The following is a 19126-nucleotide window of genomic DNA, read 5'->3' as shown; positions in this document are numbered from 1 at the left end:
CCTATCCTACACTGCTGAAGAGAAAACCAGAGACTCTCTAGTAAAGAGGACAATATTCACTTCAGAATGTGTTGTGGGATTGTTGAACCTGTAGAGGGCGCACCCGAGTGAGTCCAAAATTATCCAAAATGAATGGGTTTATATGGAGCAACTGAGCGAAATTATAGTTTACAAATGTTTCACCATTTTTGTTCTAAGACTTTTACTCATTTCCTCAACAGAATACTATCAAATGTTTCAGCACCTGAGACATCATTTTAAACTGCAGATATAAACATTTTAAACTCCACTTATTATAAAGCTTTTGAACTCCTTATTATAAATTTTTTAAATTCCAGTTATTATGAAGCATTTAAACCCCATTTATTTTAAAGTTTTTGTATCTCCTCTGGCTGTAACGTTACCATCAGCTCACCAAACAGTCAGCTCACAGTAGCAGTAATGCAGCTTCTTTATTGCATGTTATAAAACCGGTTTATTACAGAAAAAACATTTTTTGCCTTTTTTTTTGCAAAATACATAATTCTACTTTTGGAAATTAAATAAATATTCTGGCCAAGTGGATAGTAACTGTTTTTAATCAGTGTTTTTAGCCATATCTGGAATTTAAAAGGTTTATATCTGAAATTCAATATGTTAATATCTGGAGTTTAAAAGGTTTATAACTGGAGTTTAAAATGTTTATATCTGGAGTTTAAAAAGCTTTTTAACTAAAGTTTAAAAGCTTTATAATAATGTGTACAATTTCAGAACAAATATGATCAAACATTCATAAACTCTGATTTTGCTTCAAATAAACCCAATAATTTTAGACTCGTTTGGGTGCGCCCTCTAGTGGAAAAACAAGCTCAGTCGAAGAGGCTCCTGGGAGAGACCTCTCTCACTACGGCTCCAGATCTCTCATGTGATAATACAAGTGTATGTATGATAAGTCAAAATATATTCTAATTACACATTTGTTGTTGATTATTTAACTGTGTTAAGTACTGAAACATACTACATTTATTACACCTAACGCTCAACACATGGCATTTTAATGTTCTTGTTGCATGTGTTCTGTTAAGGATGTTAAATGTGTATGCGCATTCGATTAAAGGTTTTGTAAATAAACACATGCAAAATAACAATTAAATTATTATTAAAATGTTGCACATATTGTACAGCAGAACAACTCATTTTAATAAAGGTACACATTTTTTAACATGACTGCACAATAATTCCCAATGGTGCATGTCTTTTCTGTGTCTTGAAAAAAAAAAACACTAAAAAGATGATTTAGTTAACATTTTTGGTCTCAATTTCACAAGCTAACTTTAATATGTAGAATGTAGTATGTTTAATTGTTTTGTACGTTGCATTTAAGTACAACCGATAAAGAAGATACAGATAAAAGATTGCATTTAAGCCGTGATGAGAGAGGTCTCCCGGTCTCCCCCGCACCCTATTTGAGAGTCTCTGGTTTTCTCTTCAGCAGTGTATGATAGGTGGCAGTATGGAACTAGTTTTGGATCTGAAAACCCGCAGAAGCAGAAACTGGAGCTCCACGAGCTTTCAGCTAGTAATTCTGTAGATCTGAACAGTTCCAGTCTTCACTGTGGATCAGCGGAGTCCGTTCTGAGAAAGAAATGATCATCAGTTAGATGGTAAGTCTTTCTCGTGCTCTCAAATAGTCCGTGTTCAGTTGATGGAATAGCTCGTTGTTTGGACAACATTCCAGATGTTCCGCGTTTTACCGAGTCTGCCTTGGATTTCCAAACTCCACCTCCTCCGATAGATCTCTCTCTTACTCTCTCAGTCTTTCCCCGAGCTCCAACTTCTCCTTATTGCACTGCTCTCACTCTTTTTCTTCCAGCTCTTTACTCCTCTTTCTGCATCGCTGCATTTCCTCCGGATTCTAGGATCTTGTTATTATGGTGCAGTTAGAGGTGAGTGAGGGGGGAGTAGAGTATGGGGGAAGGGGATGGACCGTATGGTGGAACCCCATTGTTAGAGGCAGGATTGATCCTGTATTGTTACTAAAGTGGGTTTAAAACACAGTTTTGGGGTAGTGTTGGTGAGTAATACGGGTATATACAGAATTATTTAATGTATATATTGTTGGGAAAATCAGCACTACCCTCAACTGCTCCAGTGCGTTCCCCTTGATTCTTTTGATGGAAGCCCGAAGTAGAGTTGATAGAGAGACAGGATACTTAGATCTTCAGCAAATTAGCAATTTATTACAACAGAGCTCTGGGAACCCCTTCCACTCAGACAGAGTTTCAGTAGAAGAAGTTCAATGATCCTTACATTTGCAAGACCTTATATCCCCCAAATCCCACCCATACATACTGTGCAAAGGTCAGTTAAGCGGTTCCTCAGCAACTGTTTCTAACTGATTAAGTTAAATCATTTATTGATCACTACTGTTTTCTATGTGTCCTCTGGCCTCATCTCTGCTGCTTTGGCGCTGACTTCTGCATTACATGCTACATACTGGACATTCAGTTTTGAGGTGTCAGCCTAACTGTCCTTTGCACACTCACCCACATACACAGTTCAGGTCAAATATCCAGAAACAACTGACTAGTTTCAGACACTTGAGTCAGCCCAAACAAGATCACTCACATGACACTTCATTCTCTTAATCATAATCAGGTTTTTGGATTAAATGTCATTTTGTCTGATCAGCTGAAAAATACCTTTAATATTAATATTTACTGTTTCTTAACAATATTTAATGTGTTTTTACACAATCTTAAACGGGCAGCAGTTACACTGAGAGCAAAACTGCGGACGTCGGTAAAATGCGGGGCCGGCGTTAGACCCCAATAAAAGATTAGCTATTATAAAACAGTGTAAAGTAAAGTAAATGATGAAACACAGAGATAATGGGAAGCTTTAAATATTTAATAATTAGTTAGTTAATTAACTGAGCCATTGTTTACTCCAATTCACCAATTGAAATTATCTTGAAAAACATAAACATGTGCGGCGAGTATGTAACAATTATCACTGGGTAGCACAACTACTTATAAATGGACCTCGATTGTGCCATATACATACAACATACATTTAGATTCATTTATATTAAGTATTAGTCCTATTTTTGTCATAAATGGTCCCCAGCATGGCTATCATAATTATGCATGGAACTCCATGGTGCTGTCTCATATTTCATCCAGAAATTATAATCAAATCACAGCGTTCTCAGCAGTGCTATTCTAATCATACATTTACCTCGGAAATGCTTTTCTAAGCACATATTTATTTTAGCTGGGCAATGGTAGTGTTACATTTACCTAGGCTGTACTATTCTGATTTACTGGAACACCTCCTGTGTAAATTGATAGCAATTCCAAGAAGTGATCCTGAAAATTTTATTTGATTTAATTTATGCAAGCAGAGTGTAAAAATGATGCCTCGCATTTGCCAGCTGCCTGCACCTGCTGTTAAAAATCATCACCATTAGAGGAAACAATGCAATATGAAGTAAAATAAATTTGCTCAGCCAAACACCAAAAGTGCAATTTCTAGACCAATAATTTTAGTTGCCAGATATTTTCATTTATTGTGGAGCATTGTTTTTTTCTGAAGGACTGGTAATTCCTCCACAGGCACTACAGACTACAAACTAGCACTGACTTTTGTTTTTTCTTTGCCTCTTCCAGAAATGAATGCTGTCCTGTTTCAGGTCTCCTGCTCCTGGTGACAACTTCCCAATCTGTTTGAAATTTATCTTCAGAAATACAGTACCAGAACAGTTCACAAACAGGATAAACTACTTAAACAGTGGAAGAACATAAAATTCAGAAAAATGTCCATTAATGGGCCAACATCATCTCCTACCCCACCCAAACAAATGCAGAAACGTACAGGCAAGAAGAAAACTCACCACTGTTCAGACTGTGGAAAAAGTTTTAGTCAACAGAGTCATCTCCAACTACACCAACGCATTCACACTGGAGAGAAACAGTATTACTGCTCAGATTGTGGGAAAAGTTTTACTCAACAGAGTCATCTCCAATGCCACCAGCGTATTCACACTGGGGAGAAACCGTATAACTGCTCAGACTGTGGAAAGAGTTTTAGTCGTCAGAGTAATCTCCAACTTCACCAGCGCATTCACACTGGAGAGAAACCGTATCACTGCTCAGACTGTGGAAAGAGTTTTAGTCGTCAGAGTCATCTCCAACTACACCAGCGCATTCACACTGGGGAGAAACCTTATCACTGCTTAGACTGTGGGAAGAGTTTTAGTCGTCAGGGTCATCTCCAAGAACACCAGCGCATTCACACTGGAGAGAAACAGTATTACTGCTCAGATTGTGGGAAAACTTTTACTCAACAGAATCATCTCCAATGCCACCAGCGCATTCACACTGGGGTGAAACCGTATTACTGCTCAGACTGTGGGAAAACTTTTACTCGTCAAAGTACTCTCAAAAACCACCAGCGCATTCACACTGGAGAGAAACCGTATCACTGCTCAGACTGTGGAAGGAGTTTTACTGATCAGAGTACTCTAAAAAAACACCAGCGCATTCACACTGGGGAGAAACCATATTACTGCTCAGACTGTGGGAGGAGTTTTACTCGTCAGAGTATCCTCAAAAAACACCAGCGCATTCACACCAGAGAGAAACCATATCACTGCTCAGACTGTGGAAAGAGTTTTAGTCAACAGATTAGTCTCAAAAAACACCGGTGCATTCACACTGGAGAGAAACCGTACCACTGCTCAGACTGTGGGAAGAGTTTTACTTGTCAGAGTATCCTCAAAAAACACCAGCACATTCACACTGGAGAGAAACCGTATCACTGCTCCGACTGTGGGAAGAGTTTTAGTCAGCAGAGTCATCTCCAACGCCACCAGCGCATTCACACTGGAGAGAAACCTTATCACTGCTCAGATTGTGGGAGGAGTTTTGGTTGTCAGAGTCATCTCCAACAACACCAGCGCATTCACGCTAGAGAGAAACCATTTTACTGCTCAGACTGTGGGAGGAGTTTTACTGTTCAGAGTCATCTCAAAAAACACCAGCGCATTCACACTGGAGAGAAACCAAATTTTTCTCAGACTGTGAGAAGAGCTTCAGGTATTCTTGTAACCTGAAGAAACACATATGCTCTAAGATCAGTAATGGAACAGGGTTAGGTTTCCAAAAAGCTAACTTGGTTAACTAGTACTTAAGATTGATCATTAATTAAAGAGTGTCTCCTTAACCTATAAACAGAACATTATTATTTATCCCCAAACTTTTGCAGCAATGCTGGCAGCACACATGTGACTTGTTCTCAAAAACTGCAGTATGACCTTGGCCAATGTGCTATAGCTCAGATTCAGGGTGTTATCAGTCTTCTTATAGACTAGTCCATCTAAACAATTCTATTTCTCCGATCCTTAGCGAGATGTGCCATTTTGAATATACATGCCATGTTGGTACCCAGAACACTAATGATTAACAGATTAACACAATTTGGACATGTTCACTTTGTAAATGTAAGTTTAATTTTTATAATGTTGTTCCATTAAAAGATAAAATAAATCTACCTACAAAGCTGTAACAATTATTGTCATCAATTTTCAAATGTTTATTGAGTGTTGGTAAAAGGAAAGGTAATTCCTTTTATTTTAACCAATACAATGTATATTAAAATACAAATGCCTGAATGTTGTAGTGAATTATTCAAATAATCTGGAAAAACAATTGTTATGACTATTTTAGACTTTTTGGATTGCTGGTTACTTTTGATGAAAACACTCTGACCTTCCTGATTCCTGAAAAAGTACAACCTCCAAAGCCTTGTGTCATTGTGACAGTTAAAAAGAGAGTAAAGATCATAATATCAAAGTAAATTATTAAGTGAAATAAAATATAAATGTATACAACATTTAAGAATAAGAGTGTGAAGGTGTGGTTATCTCCAATCACACCCATCAGTACAAAAATAATAAAACATTTATAAACTCTGATTTTGGTCAGTTGCTCCATATAAACCCATTAATTCTGGCTAATGTTGGACTCACTCGGGTGCGCCCTCTACAGGTTCAACAATCCCACAACACATTCTGAAGTGAATATTGTCCTCTTTAATAGAGAGTCTCTGGATTCTTTCTCTTTTTCTCCTCTTTTCTCGTTTACTTTCTTTTACTTTTATTTGTTTAGTTAAACATTTTCCTTCCACCTTTATTTTGGTTATTATTGTGCACGTCACTTCCTGAAGTCACACTTCACACTCCTGCTCAGTAGGTGGCGGTAATGCACCAACAGCTGGTCCGCCATCCGCCATAAACCTGAAAGAAGAAGAAGAGTCTCTGGTTTCCTCTTCAGCAGTGTATGATAGGTGGCAGTATGGAACTAGTTTTGGATCTGAAAACCCGCAGAAACAGAAACTGGAGCTCCACGAGCTTTCAGCTAGTAATTCTGTAGATCTGAACAGTTCCAGTCTTCACTGTGGATCAGCGGAGTCCGTTCTGAGAAAGAAATGATCATCAGTTAGATGGTAAGTCTTTCTCGTGCTCTCAAATAGTCCGTGTTCAGTTGATGGAATAGCTCGTTGTTTGGACAACATTTCAGATGTTCCGCGTTTTACGGAGTCCGACTTGGATGGACGTCTGTAAAATGCGGACCCAGCGTTAGATAACAACAAAAGACTAGCATAATACAGTGATTTCCCGAGTAAAGCTAATGATGAAACACAGAGATAATGGAACGTTTTTAATATTTAATAATTAGTTAGTTAGCTAACTGAGCCTTTGTTTACTCCAATTCACCAATTGACATTATCATGAAAAACATAAAAATGTGCGGCGAGTATGTAGCAATTATCACTGGGTAGTTAGTGGTGCTACTGTTATAAATCTAATTTTTGAATATTCCTCAAAAGTGCTTTTCTAATAATATATATATATATATATATATTCATTAGCAGTCCTATTTTAGTCATTAATGGTCCCCAGCATGGCTATCATAATTATGCATTTACATAATTTCATCCAGATATTATATTCAAATCATAGTTATCCCAGCAGTGCTATTCTAATCATACATTTACCTTGCTTTTCTAAGCACACAATTAATTCAGCTAGGCAGTGGTAGTGTTAAATTTACCTAGGCTGTGCTATTCTGATTTACATTTACTGGAACACCTCCTGTGTAAATTAATAGCAAGTCCAAGAAGTGATTCTGAAAATCTTATTTGATTTAATTTGTGAGTGTAAAAATTATGCCCTGTGTTTGCCAGCTGCCTGCACCTGCTGTCAAAAATCATCAACTTTAGAGGAAACAATGCAATATTAAGTAAAATAAATTTGTTCAGTCAAACACCAAAAGTGCAATTTCTAGACTATTATTTTTAGTTGCCAGATATATGGACTTGTTTTTTCTTTGCTTCTTCCAGAAATTAATGCTGTCTTGTTTCAGGTTTCCTGCTCCTGGTGACAACTTCCCAATCTGTTAGAAATTTATCTTCAGAAATACTCAACCAAAACAGTTCACAAACAGGATAAACTACTTAAACAGGGGAAGAACATGGAATCCAGAAAAATGTCCATTAATCAGCCAGCATCCTCTCCTACTCCTCCCAAACAAATGCAGAAAAGTACAGGCAAGAAGAAAACTCACCATTGCTCAGACTGTGGGAACAGTTTTAGTCAACTGAGTCATCTCCAACGCCACCAGCGCATTCACACTGGAGAGAAACCTTATTACTGCTCAGACTGTGGTAAAAGTTTTAGTCGTCAGAGTACTCTCCAACGCCATCAGCGCATTCACACTGGAGAGAAACCTTTTTACTGCCCAGACTGTGGAAGGAGTTTTACTGATCAGAGTTATCTCAAAAGCCACCAGCGCATTCACACTGGAGAAAAACCATATTACTGCTCAGACTGTGGAAGGAGTTTTACTGATCAGAGTACTCTCAAAAATCACCAGCGCATTCATACTGGAGAGAAACCGTATTACTGCTCAGACTGTGGGATGAGTTTTAGTCAACAGAATACTCTCAAAAAACACCAGCGCATTCACACTGGAGAGAAACCATACCACTGCTCAGACTGTGGAAAGAGTTTTAGTCAACAGAATACTCTTAAAAATCACAAGCGCATTCACACTGGAGAAAAACCCTATCACTGCTCAGACTGTGGGAGGAGTTTTGCTGTTCAAAGTGTTCTCAAAAAACACCAGCGCATTCACACTGGAGAGAAACCGTATTACTGCTCAGACTGTGGGAGGAGTTTTACTGATCAGAGTTATCTCCAAAAACACCAGCGCATTCACACTGGAGAGAAACCATATTTTTGCTCCGATTGTGAGAAGAACTTCAGGTATTCTGGTAGCCTGAAGAAACACAAATGCTCTAAGATCAGTAATGGAACAGGGTTAGGTTTCCAAAAACATTGTAAAGGTAAGAACTTAACTAGTTAACTAGTACTTAAGATCGATCGCTAATTAAAGAGTGTTTTCCAAACACTTGTGTGACCCAAACCCTTTGTGGTTTGACCGAGCGCTCTGTTTTGGGGGAGGAGTCATCAAAGCCAGTCTTTGAACTCTTTTGTTAATTTTCACTTTGTAGAACCCTTGGGGAAACACTTACAGAACTGGCTTGTTCTTTTCTCATGTCATGCGTTACTTTGTCAGTTATTCATGAAGATTGATTTTTGGGAAGTTAGATATCTTCACTGTGAGGTGTACTCACATGTGTTACCAGCTATTTAGACATTAGTGGCTGTATGTGGATTTATTTTCAGTGGACAGTAAATCTATACTGCTCTACAAGCTGTATACCGCCTACTCTAAATTAAATCTAAGTTTCATTTTTGTAATGTCGTTCCATTAAAAGATAAAAGCATTTCACCTACAAAGCTGTAACAATTATTGTCATCAATTTCCAAATGTTTATTGAGTGTTGTTAAAAGGAAAGGTGATGTAACAAAGTGGTAAACGGGCCTCAGTTCCAACTTTTTTGGAGCGTGTTGCTGGCTCAAAATAACTGAACATTTGTGAAAACCAAGTTTATCCTTTTGGATATTAAATATCTTGTCTTTGAAGTGTATTCAATCGAATATAGGTTGAAAAGGATTTGCAAATGTACATTCTATTTTTCCATTTTGTTTTAACCCATACAATGTATATTAAAATACAAAACTCTGTATGTTGTAGTGAATTACTCAAATAAACTGGAAAAACAATTTTTGCAACTGTTTTAGACTTTCTTGATGCTGGTCAGTTTTGGTCCAGTAAAGTGCAACTTGTTTAAAGGTCACCTTCCGTCGTTTTTTCTTTCATTTTAAAATGTCTAGTTGTGGTCTCTAGTATGAATGAATGACATGTGAGCCGTTTTTGTAAAAAAAAAAGTGCTCAGGTGTCTCTGTATAGCTCTTTTTTAATGGACTGTTTAAGGGGTGTGTCCAAAATGACCGGATTCCAGCTTTGCTCATGAATATTCATACATGCAAACAGCATGCAAATATCTCTCCTCTGATTGGCTAGGAGCACTGCGACGCCCCTCCACCGCTCTGCCGCTCACTGCCTCCCACCTCCTAACTGATGAGCGGTGATGTTGCGTCGCTTCAGCTCCGCCTCTGGGAGTTTCTCGAGCCAAGGTGGGCTGGTCTGTGAGTTTCTGCCTACGTAGGCAGAAAGATAATTCAAAATTCACCCGTTTTTCGGAGGGGGGGAGGGGGGATTTCTTTGCTTAGCTCCTGCAGACAATGGGGGCTGCAAAACAGTTTAATGTGCAGGTGTACACATTCAACTCGGAGAGACCTACTGTATTCTACAAAAAACAAGAAAATTCGGATTTTCGCGGAAGGTGAGCTTTAACTCCACTGCATTGGAACTGTCTCCAAACGGTGGTAAATTCCTATTACTTTGGTTAGAGGAGATGCTAGTCATAAACAGCACGTGAGGGCAACAGAGGGGTCCCTTTTGGAGATATTAGTTTGCAGGTTTGTAGACTTTCATCTTGGTTTGGATTGGGTTTGGCTTTTTACTTGGGGAAAACCGTATCCCCAAAATGTGTCACAACAAACCACAGGAAAACACTTATTAGCTACTAAGGTATTAGCTACTTTTCTAAAAGTATTGATATTTATTTATTTAACCTTTATTCAACCAGGAGGACCCTTGAGATAAAAAAAAAAATCTGAGGGAGACCTGGCCAAGACGGCACACCCATTTCCAGTTACAGAGAACCACATCAAAGTCTTTACACAAAAACAATTGGAATAAACATAAATTAAAATGACAGGACCAGTATACGCTGGAGTCAGTGGGTCTTCCCCATCACCTGGACTGTAAATGGACATAAAACATTGGTAAAGCCTAGATATTTGTAATGTTATTGTTAAGGGGGCACATGTGATATACTTACCTTCTGTGTTCATCCTTAGCTGTATCAGGATTTAATTGTATTAATTTGTTTAGGTAATGAGTCTGGTTTTACTGAAGTCAGTAAAGATGTTACATTGCAAAAAAACATTATTATTCATCCCCAAACTTTTAGGATAAATCATGCCACTCCTTTGGCCAACTGCCCAAAAGGGGACACTAAGAAAATGAAAAGTGTATCTCACAAAAACTGGTTGAAAAATAAATACTACCAGGCTTATTTGTAAGGAATAAGCGCAGGAGGATTTCTATTTCATATATTTCTTTTTTTAAGAAGCACATACAAGCACTCACATTAAAATGAGTATAACAGCTAAATTTAACTGTTAGTTAAAAACAGGGTGGATGGTGTCCTCCACAGCAGGATCATGGAGAGACTACCCACTCTTTATCTCCTCTTTATATCAGAAAATTACGGCTAAACGCTAGAGAGCTTGTGAGTAAGTCCATAATGAATGTGGGATACTGGAGCTAAATAGCTAAAAAAAAAAACCTTTTAATTAAATACTTGTTACTATCTAGCTTTGTAATAACTGGTGTTTTAAATCTCTATAATAACTGGGGTCGATGAAGATGAAAGAAGCCGCTTAAAATCGTCCGTTTAAAGGGGCTTTAAACAGAGGATACATAAGAGCATCCTACTTCGGAAGACTTTTAGGGATTTTCAAATGAAATCACTGCATCCACGCCAACATAGCACTTGGTAATGGAGAAGGCAACACCCAAATATACACCATAAGCATATTAATTAACTAGGTATATGTTCCTTAAAACTATATTAAATATATATTACTGGCTGGAGAAATGTGGCCAAAATGCATGGGAGACATCCTAACTAAAAGGGATCAGCTGTCCTATTTCCCCAATTACAGCTCCTTCCCTCCACTCCTCCTCTGTCCTAGATCCCTCCACCTTCTTCCAGGGTAGGAGAGGAGGAGTTGCAAAAGTTTCTGGACGCAGCCTCTGTGTTATCCTAACGTTACCTCCATCACCTCAAAGTCCCAGTGTTATCCTAAGTAACTGACGTTACCTGTTAAGGCTACACTTTCCCGCTCAGATTTTACATTCACAGTGGATAGCGGCCTGTCTCCTCACTAATAATACAGCTGAGCTGAGTGAAAATATTCAGGGCTACTGGAAATTTATTAAAATTGTGGAAGCTCTTAAATTTGTTATAAATAATCAGCTAATCTATCTTAAATTTGTAATAAATAACTAGGTAACTTAGTTATGACCAGCTAACCTAGCTTAAATTTTGAAGTTATAAATAACTACCTAACCTAGCTTAAATTTGTTATAAATAACTAGCTAACCTAGCTTAAATTTATAAGTTACGACTAGCTAACCTAGCTTAAATTTGTTATTTGTTATTTATAAATTATAAATAACTACCTAATCTAGCTTAAGTTTGTTATTAATAACTAGCTAACCTAGCTTTAATTTATAAGTTATAACTACCTAACCTAGCTTAAATTTATTATAAATAACTAGCTAACCTAATTTTAATTCATAAGTTATGACTAGCTAACCTAGCTTTAATTAATAAATTATAACCACCTAACCTAGCTTTAATTAATAAATTATAACCACCTAACCTAGCTTTAATTTATTAGTTATGACTAGCTAACCTAGTTTAAATGTATAAATAACTAGCCACTTTATCTTATATTTATAAGTTATAAATTACTAGCTAACCTAGCTTTAATTTATAAATTATGACCTAGCTATAATTTATAAATTATAACTACCTAACCTAGTTTAAATGTGTTATAAATAACTAGCTAACCTAACTTTAATTCATAAGTTATGACTAACTAACCTAGTTTAAATTTTAGGTAGTTGTTTATAACAAACAACTACCTAACCTATCTTAAATTTAAAAGTTATAAATAACTAGCTAACCTAGCTTAAGTTTGTTATAAATAACTAGCTAACCTAGCTTAAATTGTTATAAATAATTAGCTAACCTAAGTGGAATTCATAAGTTATGACTAGCTAACCTAGCTTTAATTTATAAATTAAAACTAGCTAAACTAGTTTTAATTTCTAAGTTATAATTAGCTGACCTAGCTTTTATTTATAAATTATGACTAGCTTACCTATCTTAAATTTGTTATAAACAACTACCTAACCTAGCTTAAATTTATAAGTTATATATAACTAGCCAACCTAGCTTTTATTTATAAATTATAACCACCTAACCTAGCTTTAATGTATAAGTTATGACTAGCTAACCTAGCTTAAATATATAAATAACTAGCCAATTTAGCTTATATTTCTAAGTTCTAAATAACTAGCTAACCTAGCTTAAGTTTGTTATAAATAAATAGCTACCCTAACTTTAATTTATAAGTTATAACTACCTAACCTAGCTTAAATGTATGTTATAAATAAGTAGCCAACCTAGCTTTAATGTATAAGTTATAAATAACTAAACCTAGCTTAAGTTTATAAATTATGACTAGCTATCCTAGTTTTAATTTAAAAGTTATAAATAACTAGCTAACCTAGCTTAAGTTTGTTATAAATAACCAGCTAACCTATCTTTAATTTTTAAGTTATGACTAGCTAACCTAGCTTAAATTTGTTATAAAATTAAGCTAAGTTAGGTAGTTGTTTATAAAAAAATAAGCTAGGTTAGCTAGTCATACCTTATAAATTTAAGCTAGGTTAAGTAGTTGTTTATAAATTATATATAACTAGCCAACCTAGCTTTAATTTCTAAGTTATAAATAACCAACCTAGCTTTAATTTATAAATTATAACCACCTAACCTAGCTTTAATTTCTAAGTTATGACTAGCTAACCTATCATAAATGTATAAATAACTAGCCAATTTAGCTCATATGTATAAGTTATAGCCTATATATATATATATATAACCTAGATTAAGTTTGTTATAATTAACTAGCTAACCAAGCGGAAGTTTCTTATAAATAACTAGCTAACCTACCTTTATTTCTAAGTTATCAATAAATCTCAGAAAGCTCAACATTGGGCGTAAAAACAACACTGCGAGCCGCTGTACGCTGTTAATTTAGATGTTTCTCCATGTAGCTCATTATTAATTAATGCTGGTGTAACAGAGTTGGAATTAACAGATAATATAATTAATGAGTTTCACCAAAATTGCTCTATTATTATAAAAACTGGTAAAATGTGTAAAAAAATTATTATTATTTTTTTAAGTTTATTTTATATATATATATATTTTTGGGAGCATTTATTTCTTGCTTTGACGTCCCTGCAGGCTGTGTCCCTCTGCTACTGCCGTACCTCCATCAGACGAGTGAAAGCTCTGAGATGGATGGTGCGTAGCTGCTGCAGTTCTTCTCTCTCTCTCTCTCTATATATATATATATATATTAATCTATATCTAGTTTAAAACTTTAAAAACATTATTCTATAACTTTATTAAAATATCTAGTGCTCTATTCATTATATAGTTTTGATAAGACATGCTAACTTTATCGAGTTATAGTCTAGAGACGTGCGAGCCGCGTTATATAACTCATGCTTTCTATAGTAAAATGTGAATTAAGCTAATTTCTTCTTATTTTATTTTTTTTACAACCTATGTGTTATACCTGCAGATGTGCATTGCAAGATTTAAAGAATTATTTGGTTTAATCTGTTTTAGAATAAACAGAGTGAAAAGCAGCACTGGTTTGAGACTCATTTACTGGCCAAACAGTGGTCGTTAAACTAAGTATTATGTTTCTAAACAGCTCAGAGCTTCATTAACTTTAATTCAGAGTTTAGTTTGTGTGTTTATGGAGTTTTAAACACAGTTCAGCGCGCGCGTGTGTGTGTGATGATGTTTATTATTGGTAGTATTTTTTTTTATAGAAGCAGAAATAATAACATAATAAAATAATTATTATAAATTATTCATACATCTGTTTGTAGCTATTTAGTATTGAGTAAATGTTTTTATTTAAAATGTTTATTATTATTATTTTGTATTATTATTAATATTAATACAACATTATAACTAATACACTATTTTACTAACAAAACACAAATAACGATCAAACAGCAAACCATCTCAGACGGAGAACTCCGAGGGACAGACTTTCGGACCAATGAAATCACGCGATGATCCTGATCCTAGCTCTGATTGGTTGGTCTTTCCGCGCGAGTGACGCGACTGTTGCTGGGTGAAATGTAGGAGTTAGCTTTTTAGCTAACTGAATAAAAACACCGTATTATCATGTCTTGCTTGTGTTTTGTGTTTATTAACAGTATTTACTAAGAGATTTACTGAGTGTTTACATAATGTTAAGTTGTATTTTACTACTGAGATGATTGTGGCTGATATTAGCTAGTTTAAACAGTTTAAACAGCAAAGCTGAAGAGTTTCCTTTCTCTGAGGGAAAGTTCTGGCGCTGGGATGAGAAGCTGCTTCACGGGTTAAACTGCAGTTTAAAGTTAAGCAACAGGATATTTAATCTACCTGTGTCTCTGCCTGGCTAATGTGAGAGATAAAGACAATAATAGCATAAAATTCAGGGCGTTTCGTAATAAAGATACTTTTGGTGATATGACAAAACATTGAATAAATAAAAATACTACAGCTACAAAATAAATATAAATAACAGTATATATAAACATTTGACCTTTGTCTTTTTCATAAACAGTAACTTAGCAAAACTCTAATTTTGTATTAAATAATAGTGATAAAAAAACAAATAAAATACCTAATTAAGATAACTACTAATTGAGTTATAACAGTAAATTGCAAAGCAAAAAAACTTCCAAAAGTGATATCACGATATAGAGGTATCTTTATCTTGTCTAAAATTATATATATATACACAGCTCTGGAAAAAAAAAATAGAACACTTTTTCAAAATCAATTTAGTAAAATGAACATTGTGGTTTTACTTTATGAATTACTAACAACATTTCTCCTAAAATTCCAAATACAAATATTGCTTTTTTTAGAGCATTTATTTGCAGAAAATGAGAAATGATCAAAATAATGAAACAGGCACAGTGCTTTCAAACCTTATTTAATGCAAAGACAAAACAAGTTTATATTCATTTAGAAACAACAATGCAAATGTTTTAAGAGTTTAGAAATCAGTACTTTGTAGTACAATCCTGTACTAGAAATCAGTAAAGGAATTACACTGATTTTTGTTTACAGCTTTCATACAACTTTGCATGCTCTTCACAAGTCTTTCATACTGTTTTTGTGTGACCTTGTTCCACTCCTGGCAAAAAAAAAATCAAGCATTCCAGCTTTGTTTGATGGCTTTTGGCCAACTTACATCGTAAATGATTACATTAAAAGTTTTTTTAAATGGGGTTTAGGTCTGGAGATTGACCAACAACTTCAAATGTCAGTCAGCAACTACAGGATGATACCAAGAGACCTATAAAAAGAATGGCAAATGGCAGATGGGGTGAAATGCATGGAAAGACAATCCAAACAATATCTTAGAGGCCACCCTATAGAAAATGGACCTCCTTTAATGAGAAAAGGTAGAGCCAGGCTACTACTACGCAAATGATCATGAGAATTAGAGGACTGGACTAAGGTCATCTTCTCTGATGATTCCAATTTTTAGCTTTGCTCAACACATAGCAATCAACTATTTAGATGGAGACCTGCACAGATGCTTCAGAAAGGCATCTGTGCCTTGGGCAGCTTGGTCTTTGTGAATGACGCATTAATCAAGTGGCATGCAAGGTTCTCCTGGAAGAATACTTGCTTGCTAGTTATTTTTGCTTTGCTAGTTATTTTAGCTAATGCTACACTACAATCAAAGTAAACAAAAGCGATGAAGTGATGCTAGTCAAAGACTTCCCACAATAGGACTAACATCATTTGTTATGTAGCATTATATTTAATCATTATTGCCTGTGCCCGTTTATTTAGTTCCATTTTTAATATTTTCAAATATGACGCAGCTCACAATGAGTCAACTAGTTATAAATAAATACCTTTTGAAATGTTCAGGCTCAAGAAATCATCAAAAAAATATTCATCAATATGACTACACTACATATACCACTCAATCTAAAATGTGAACTTTTCTGATCGATTTAACCATTTTACAAATGGAACTCTAAAGACAGACTGCAGAACCACAATTGGACATGGTATTCATCACAATAAACAGTATATTAGTCTTCCAATGCACATTTCAGGAACACAGAATTTTACTGGATATTCTACTGTAAATCCAGTCAGCTTCCTCTTTTTTGGAGTTACTCCTGAAAAGGTGTATTGATGATTTACTGACCAGGTCCATTACTGATCTTAGAGCATTTGTGTTTCTTCCAGTTACATGAATATCTGAAGCTCTTCTCACAGTCAAAGCAGTAATACGGTTTCTCTCCAGTGTGAATACGCTGGTGTTGTTGAAGAGTACTCTGACAATTAAAACACTTCTCACAGTCTGAGCAATGATATGGTTTCTCTCCAGTATGAATGCGCTGGTGTCGCTGGAAAGTACTCTGAAAACTAAAACTCTTACCACAGTCTGAGCAGTGATACGGTTTCTCTCCAGTGTGAATGCGCTGGTGTTGTTGGAGATGACTGTGTTGATTAAAACTCTTTCCACAGTCTGAGCATGGATAAGGTTTCTCTCCAGTGTGAATGCGCTGGTGTAGTTTGAGATGACCCTGACGACTAAAACTCTTCCCACAGTCTGAGCAGTGATACGGTTTCTCTCCAGTGTGAATGCGCTGGTGTAGTTGGAGAGTCCTCTGATCAGAAAAACTCTTCCCACATTCTAAGCAGTGATACGGTTTCTCTCCAGTGTGAATGCGCTGGTGTAGTTGGAGATTACTCCGTTGAGCAAAACTCTTCCCACACTCTGAACAGTGGTGAGTTTTCTTCTTGCCTGAACTTTTCTGCATTTGTTTGGGAGAGGTAGGGGAGGATGTTGGCTGAGTTATGGAGAATGTTCTGGATTCCATGTTCTTGCCGTCTTCAAGTAGTTTAACCACTTTGTGAACTATTCTGGTTGAGTGTATTTACGTAGCTAAGTTTCAAACAAGTTGAAAAGTAGACAACAGTAGCAGGAGCCCTGGAGCAGGACGTCATTAATTTCCGGAAGAAGCAAAGAAAAAATAAAAGCCAAGTTTAGTGCTAGTTTGGGGTGCAAAATGAAAAATTTAATCTTAAAGCTAATGTAAATGAAATACAAACTTTTCAGTTAAATAAAGTCATGCATGTGAACAAATTTCTAGGGAGTATTATGTAAACATCTCAGAATTTTCTTAGATCCTTAGGACCAAACACAAACCCTTTGTAGTGCCTGTGGAACGATGAATAGTCCTTTTAACAAAAAATTAGCAATTCACCAAATGTCTGGCAACTGAAATTATTTGTCTAGAAATGTCGCTTTTTGTGTTTGGCTGAACAAACTCATTTTACTTTATATTGCATTGTTTCATCTTACATTACATTACACAAATTATTTTTTAACAGCAATAAAAATTAAAGCATAATTTTTTTACACTCTTCTTGCATAAATTGAATCAAATAAGAGTGACGTAAATTTAACACTACTATTGCCTCTTACCCAGCGTCTTAATCAAATAATTAACCAACCACTTTTCTTCAGTTTTGAAGAAATGATCCATCTGGAGAACCAGCTGCAGTACTGCTCTCAGTGTAACTGCTGCCACATTTAAGGAACGGAAGATGAGGGGGAATTATGCTGTATATACCAGCATTACTCCCCAATACTACACAAAACGGTGTGTAAAACATTCAATGTTTTTTGGTTTTTTTTAACACACTGTTTTGGGGTAGTGTTGGTGAGTAATACTTGCATGTACAGAACTATAATAATTAAATAGTTGTATATACAAGTATTACTCACTAGAATTAACCCAAAACGCTGTGCAAAAGCACATTAAATATATACATTAAATAATGGTGTATATTCTAGTATTACTCACCAACATTACCCTAAAACGATGTTTAAAACCCACTTTAGTAACAATATAGAACGTTTACCAATCCTGCAACAAATGGGGTTCCACATAACAAATGGCTTTCCACATAACCCATAACTTTCCCCAGCGTATCTTTTGTCCCAACTGTAACTGTTATAACCTGAAAACACACTGAAAAGTTGTAAACGGAGCAGAAAAGGAAACTGGAGCTGCGAGCCGAAGGGAGGTGATGAAGAAAAGCCGGAAATAAACTCAGCTGATAGCTGAACCCGACTATGCTCTGGAATTCTCCATGACCAGCATCAAACTGGAACTGGAGGAACCGACTCTTCTCCAACAACTCCGAGCAAAGTCCCGGTAGAGAAGAAAAGCGAAACCTGTGAGGAACAGTCTGAGATTTCCAACCTGATGTTCCTCGAATCCACCCGAAACATGGGAGAGAAAGCTGAGTTGGTAGAGCCCATTCAAATGCACGAGAAAGACTTACCATCTAACTGATGATCATTTCTTTCTCAGAACGGACTCCGCTGATCCACATTGAAGACTGGAACTGTTCAGATCTACAGAATTACTAGCTGAAAGCTCGTGGAGCTCCAGTTTCTGTTTCTGCGGGTTTTCAGATCCAAAAGTAGTTCCATACTGCCACCTATCATACACTGCTGAAGAGGAAACCAGAGACTCTCTAGTAAAGAGGACAATATTCACTTCAGAATGTGTTGTGGGCTTGTTGAACCTGTAGAGGGCGCACCCGAGTGAGTCCAAAATTATCCAAAATTATTGGGTTTATATGAAGCAACTGAGCAAAACCAGTTTATAAAAGTTTAATCATTTTT

At 36.0% G+C, this 19126-nt stretch overlaps 3 protein-coding genes across 9 annotated transcripts in view; 2 read left to right on the top strand and 1 right to left on the bottom strand.

Annotated features, from left to right (window-relative positions):
* Window positions 1–19013, bottom strand: part of LOC111190074 (gastrula zinc finger protein XlCGF49.1-like) — a 63825-nt gene extending 44812 nt beyond the window's left edge. For 3 of the 5 annotated variants that reach the window (XM_049465019.1, XM_049465009.1, XM_049465023.1), the window contains exon 1: window positions 18781–18933. Coding sequence is in view for 1 of the 5 variants with exons in the window: in XM_049465023.1 (XP_049320980.1) it covers window positions 18781–18783 (3 nt within the window). In the remaining 4 variants the exon portion in view is untranslated. The other 2 variants (XM_049464992.1, XM_049464982.1) reach the window with 2 other exon arrangements.
* Window positions 1118–5550, top strand: LOC111190072 (zinc finger protein OZF-like). 3 transcript variants are annotated; one of them, XM_049464959.1, is made up of 3 exons: window positions 1118–1643; window positions 1853–1925; window positions 3651–5550. In XM_049464959.1, the coding sequence occupies exon 3, from the start codon at window positions 3797–3799 to the stop codon at window positions 5093–5095; it is 1299 nt and encodes a 432-aa protein (XP_049320916.1). In that variant the 5' UTR covers window positions 1118–1643; window positions 1853–1925; window positions 3651–3796; the 3' UTR covers window positions 5096–5550. The 3 variants fall into 3 exon arrangements, with proteins under 3 accessions (XP_049320916.1, XP_049320913.1, XP_049320912.1); XM_049464956.1 differs by lacking the exon at window positions 1853–1925 and having other exon boundaries at window positions 3674–5550; XM_049464955.1 differs by lacking the exon at window positions 1853–1925.
* On the top strand, window positions 6174–9172 carry LOC111190075 (zinc finger protein 239-like). Its single transcript, XM_049465028.1, has 2 exons — window positions 6174–6486; window positions 7407–9172. The coding sequence occupies exon 2, from the start codon at window positions 7515–7517 to the stop codon at window positions 8406–8408; it is 894 nt and encodes a 297-aa protein (XP_049320985.1). The 5' UTR covers window positions 6174–6486; window positions 7407–7514; the 3' UTR covers window positions 8409–9172.
* Window positions 19014–19126: the final 113 nt, after the last annotated feature.

Source organism: Astyanax mexicanus, chromosome 1 (assembly GCF_023375975.1).
Source record: "Astyanax mexicanus isolate ESR-SI-001 chromosome 1, AstMex3_surface, whole genome shotgun sequence".
Taxonomy (NCBI): domain Eukaryota; kingdom Metazoa; phylum Chordata; class Actinopteri; order Characiformes; family Acestrorhamphidae; genus Astyanax; species Astyanax mexicanus.
This window is presented reverse-complemented; position numbering and strand designations above follow the sequence as displayed.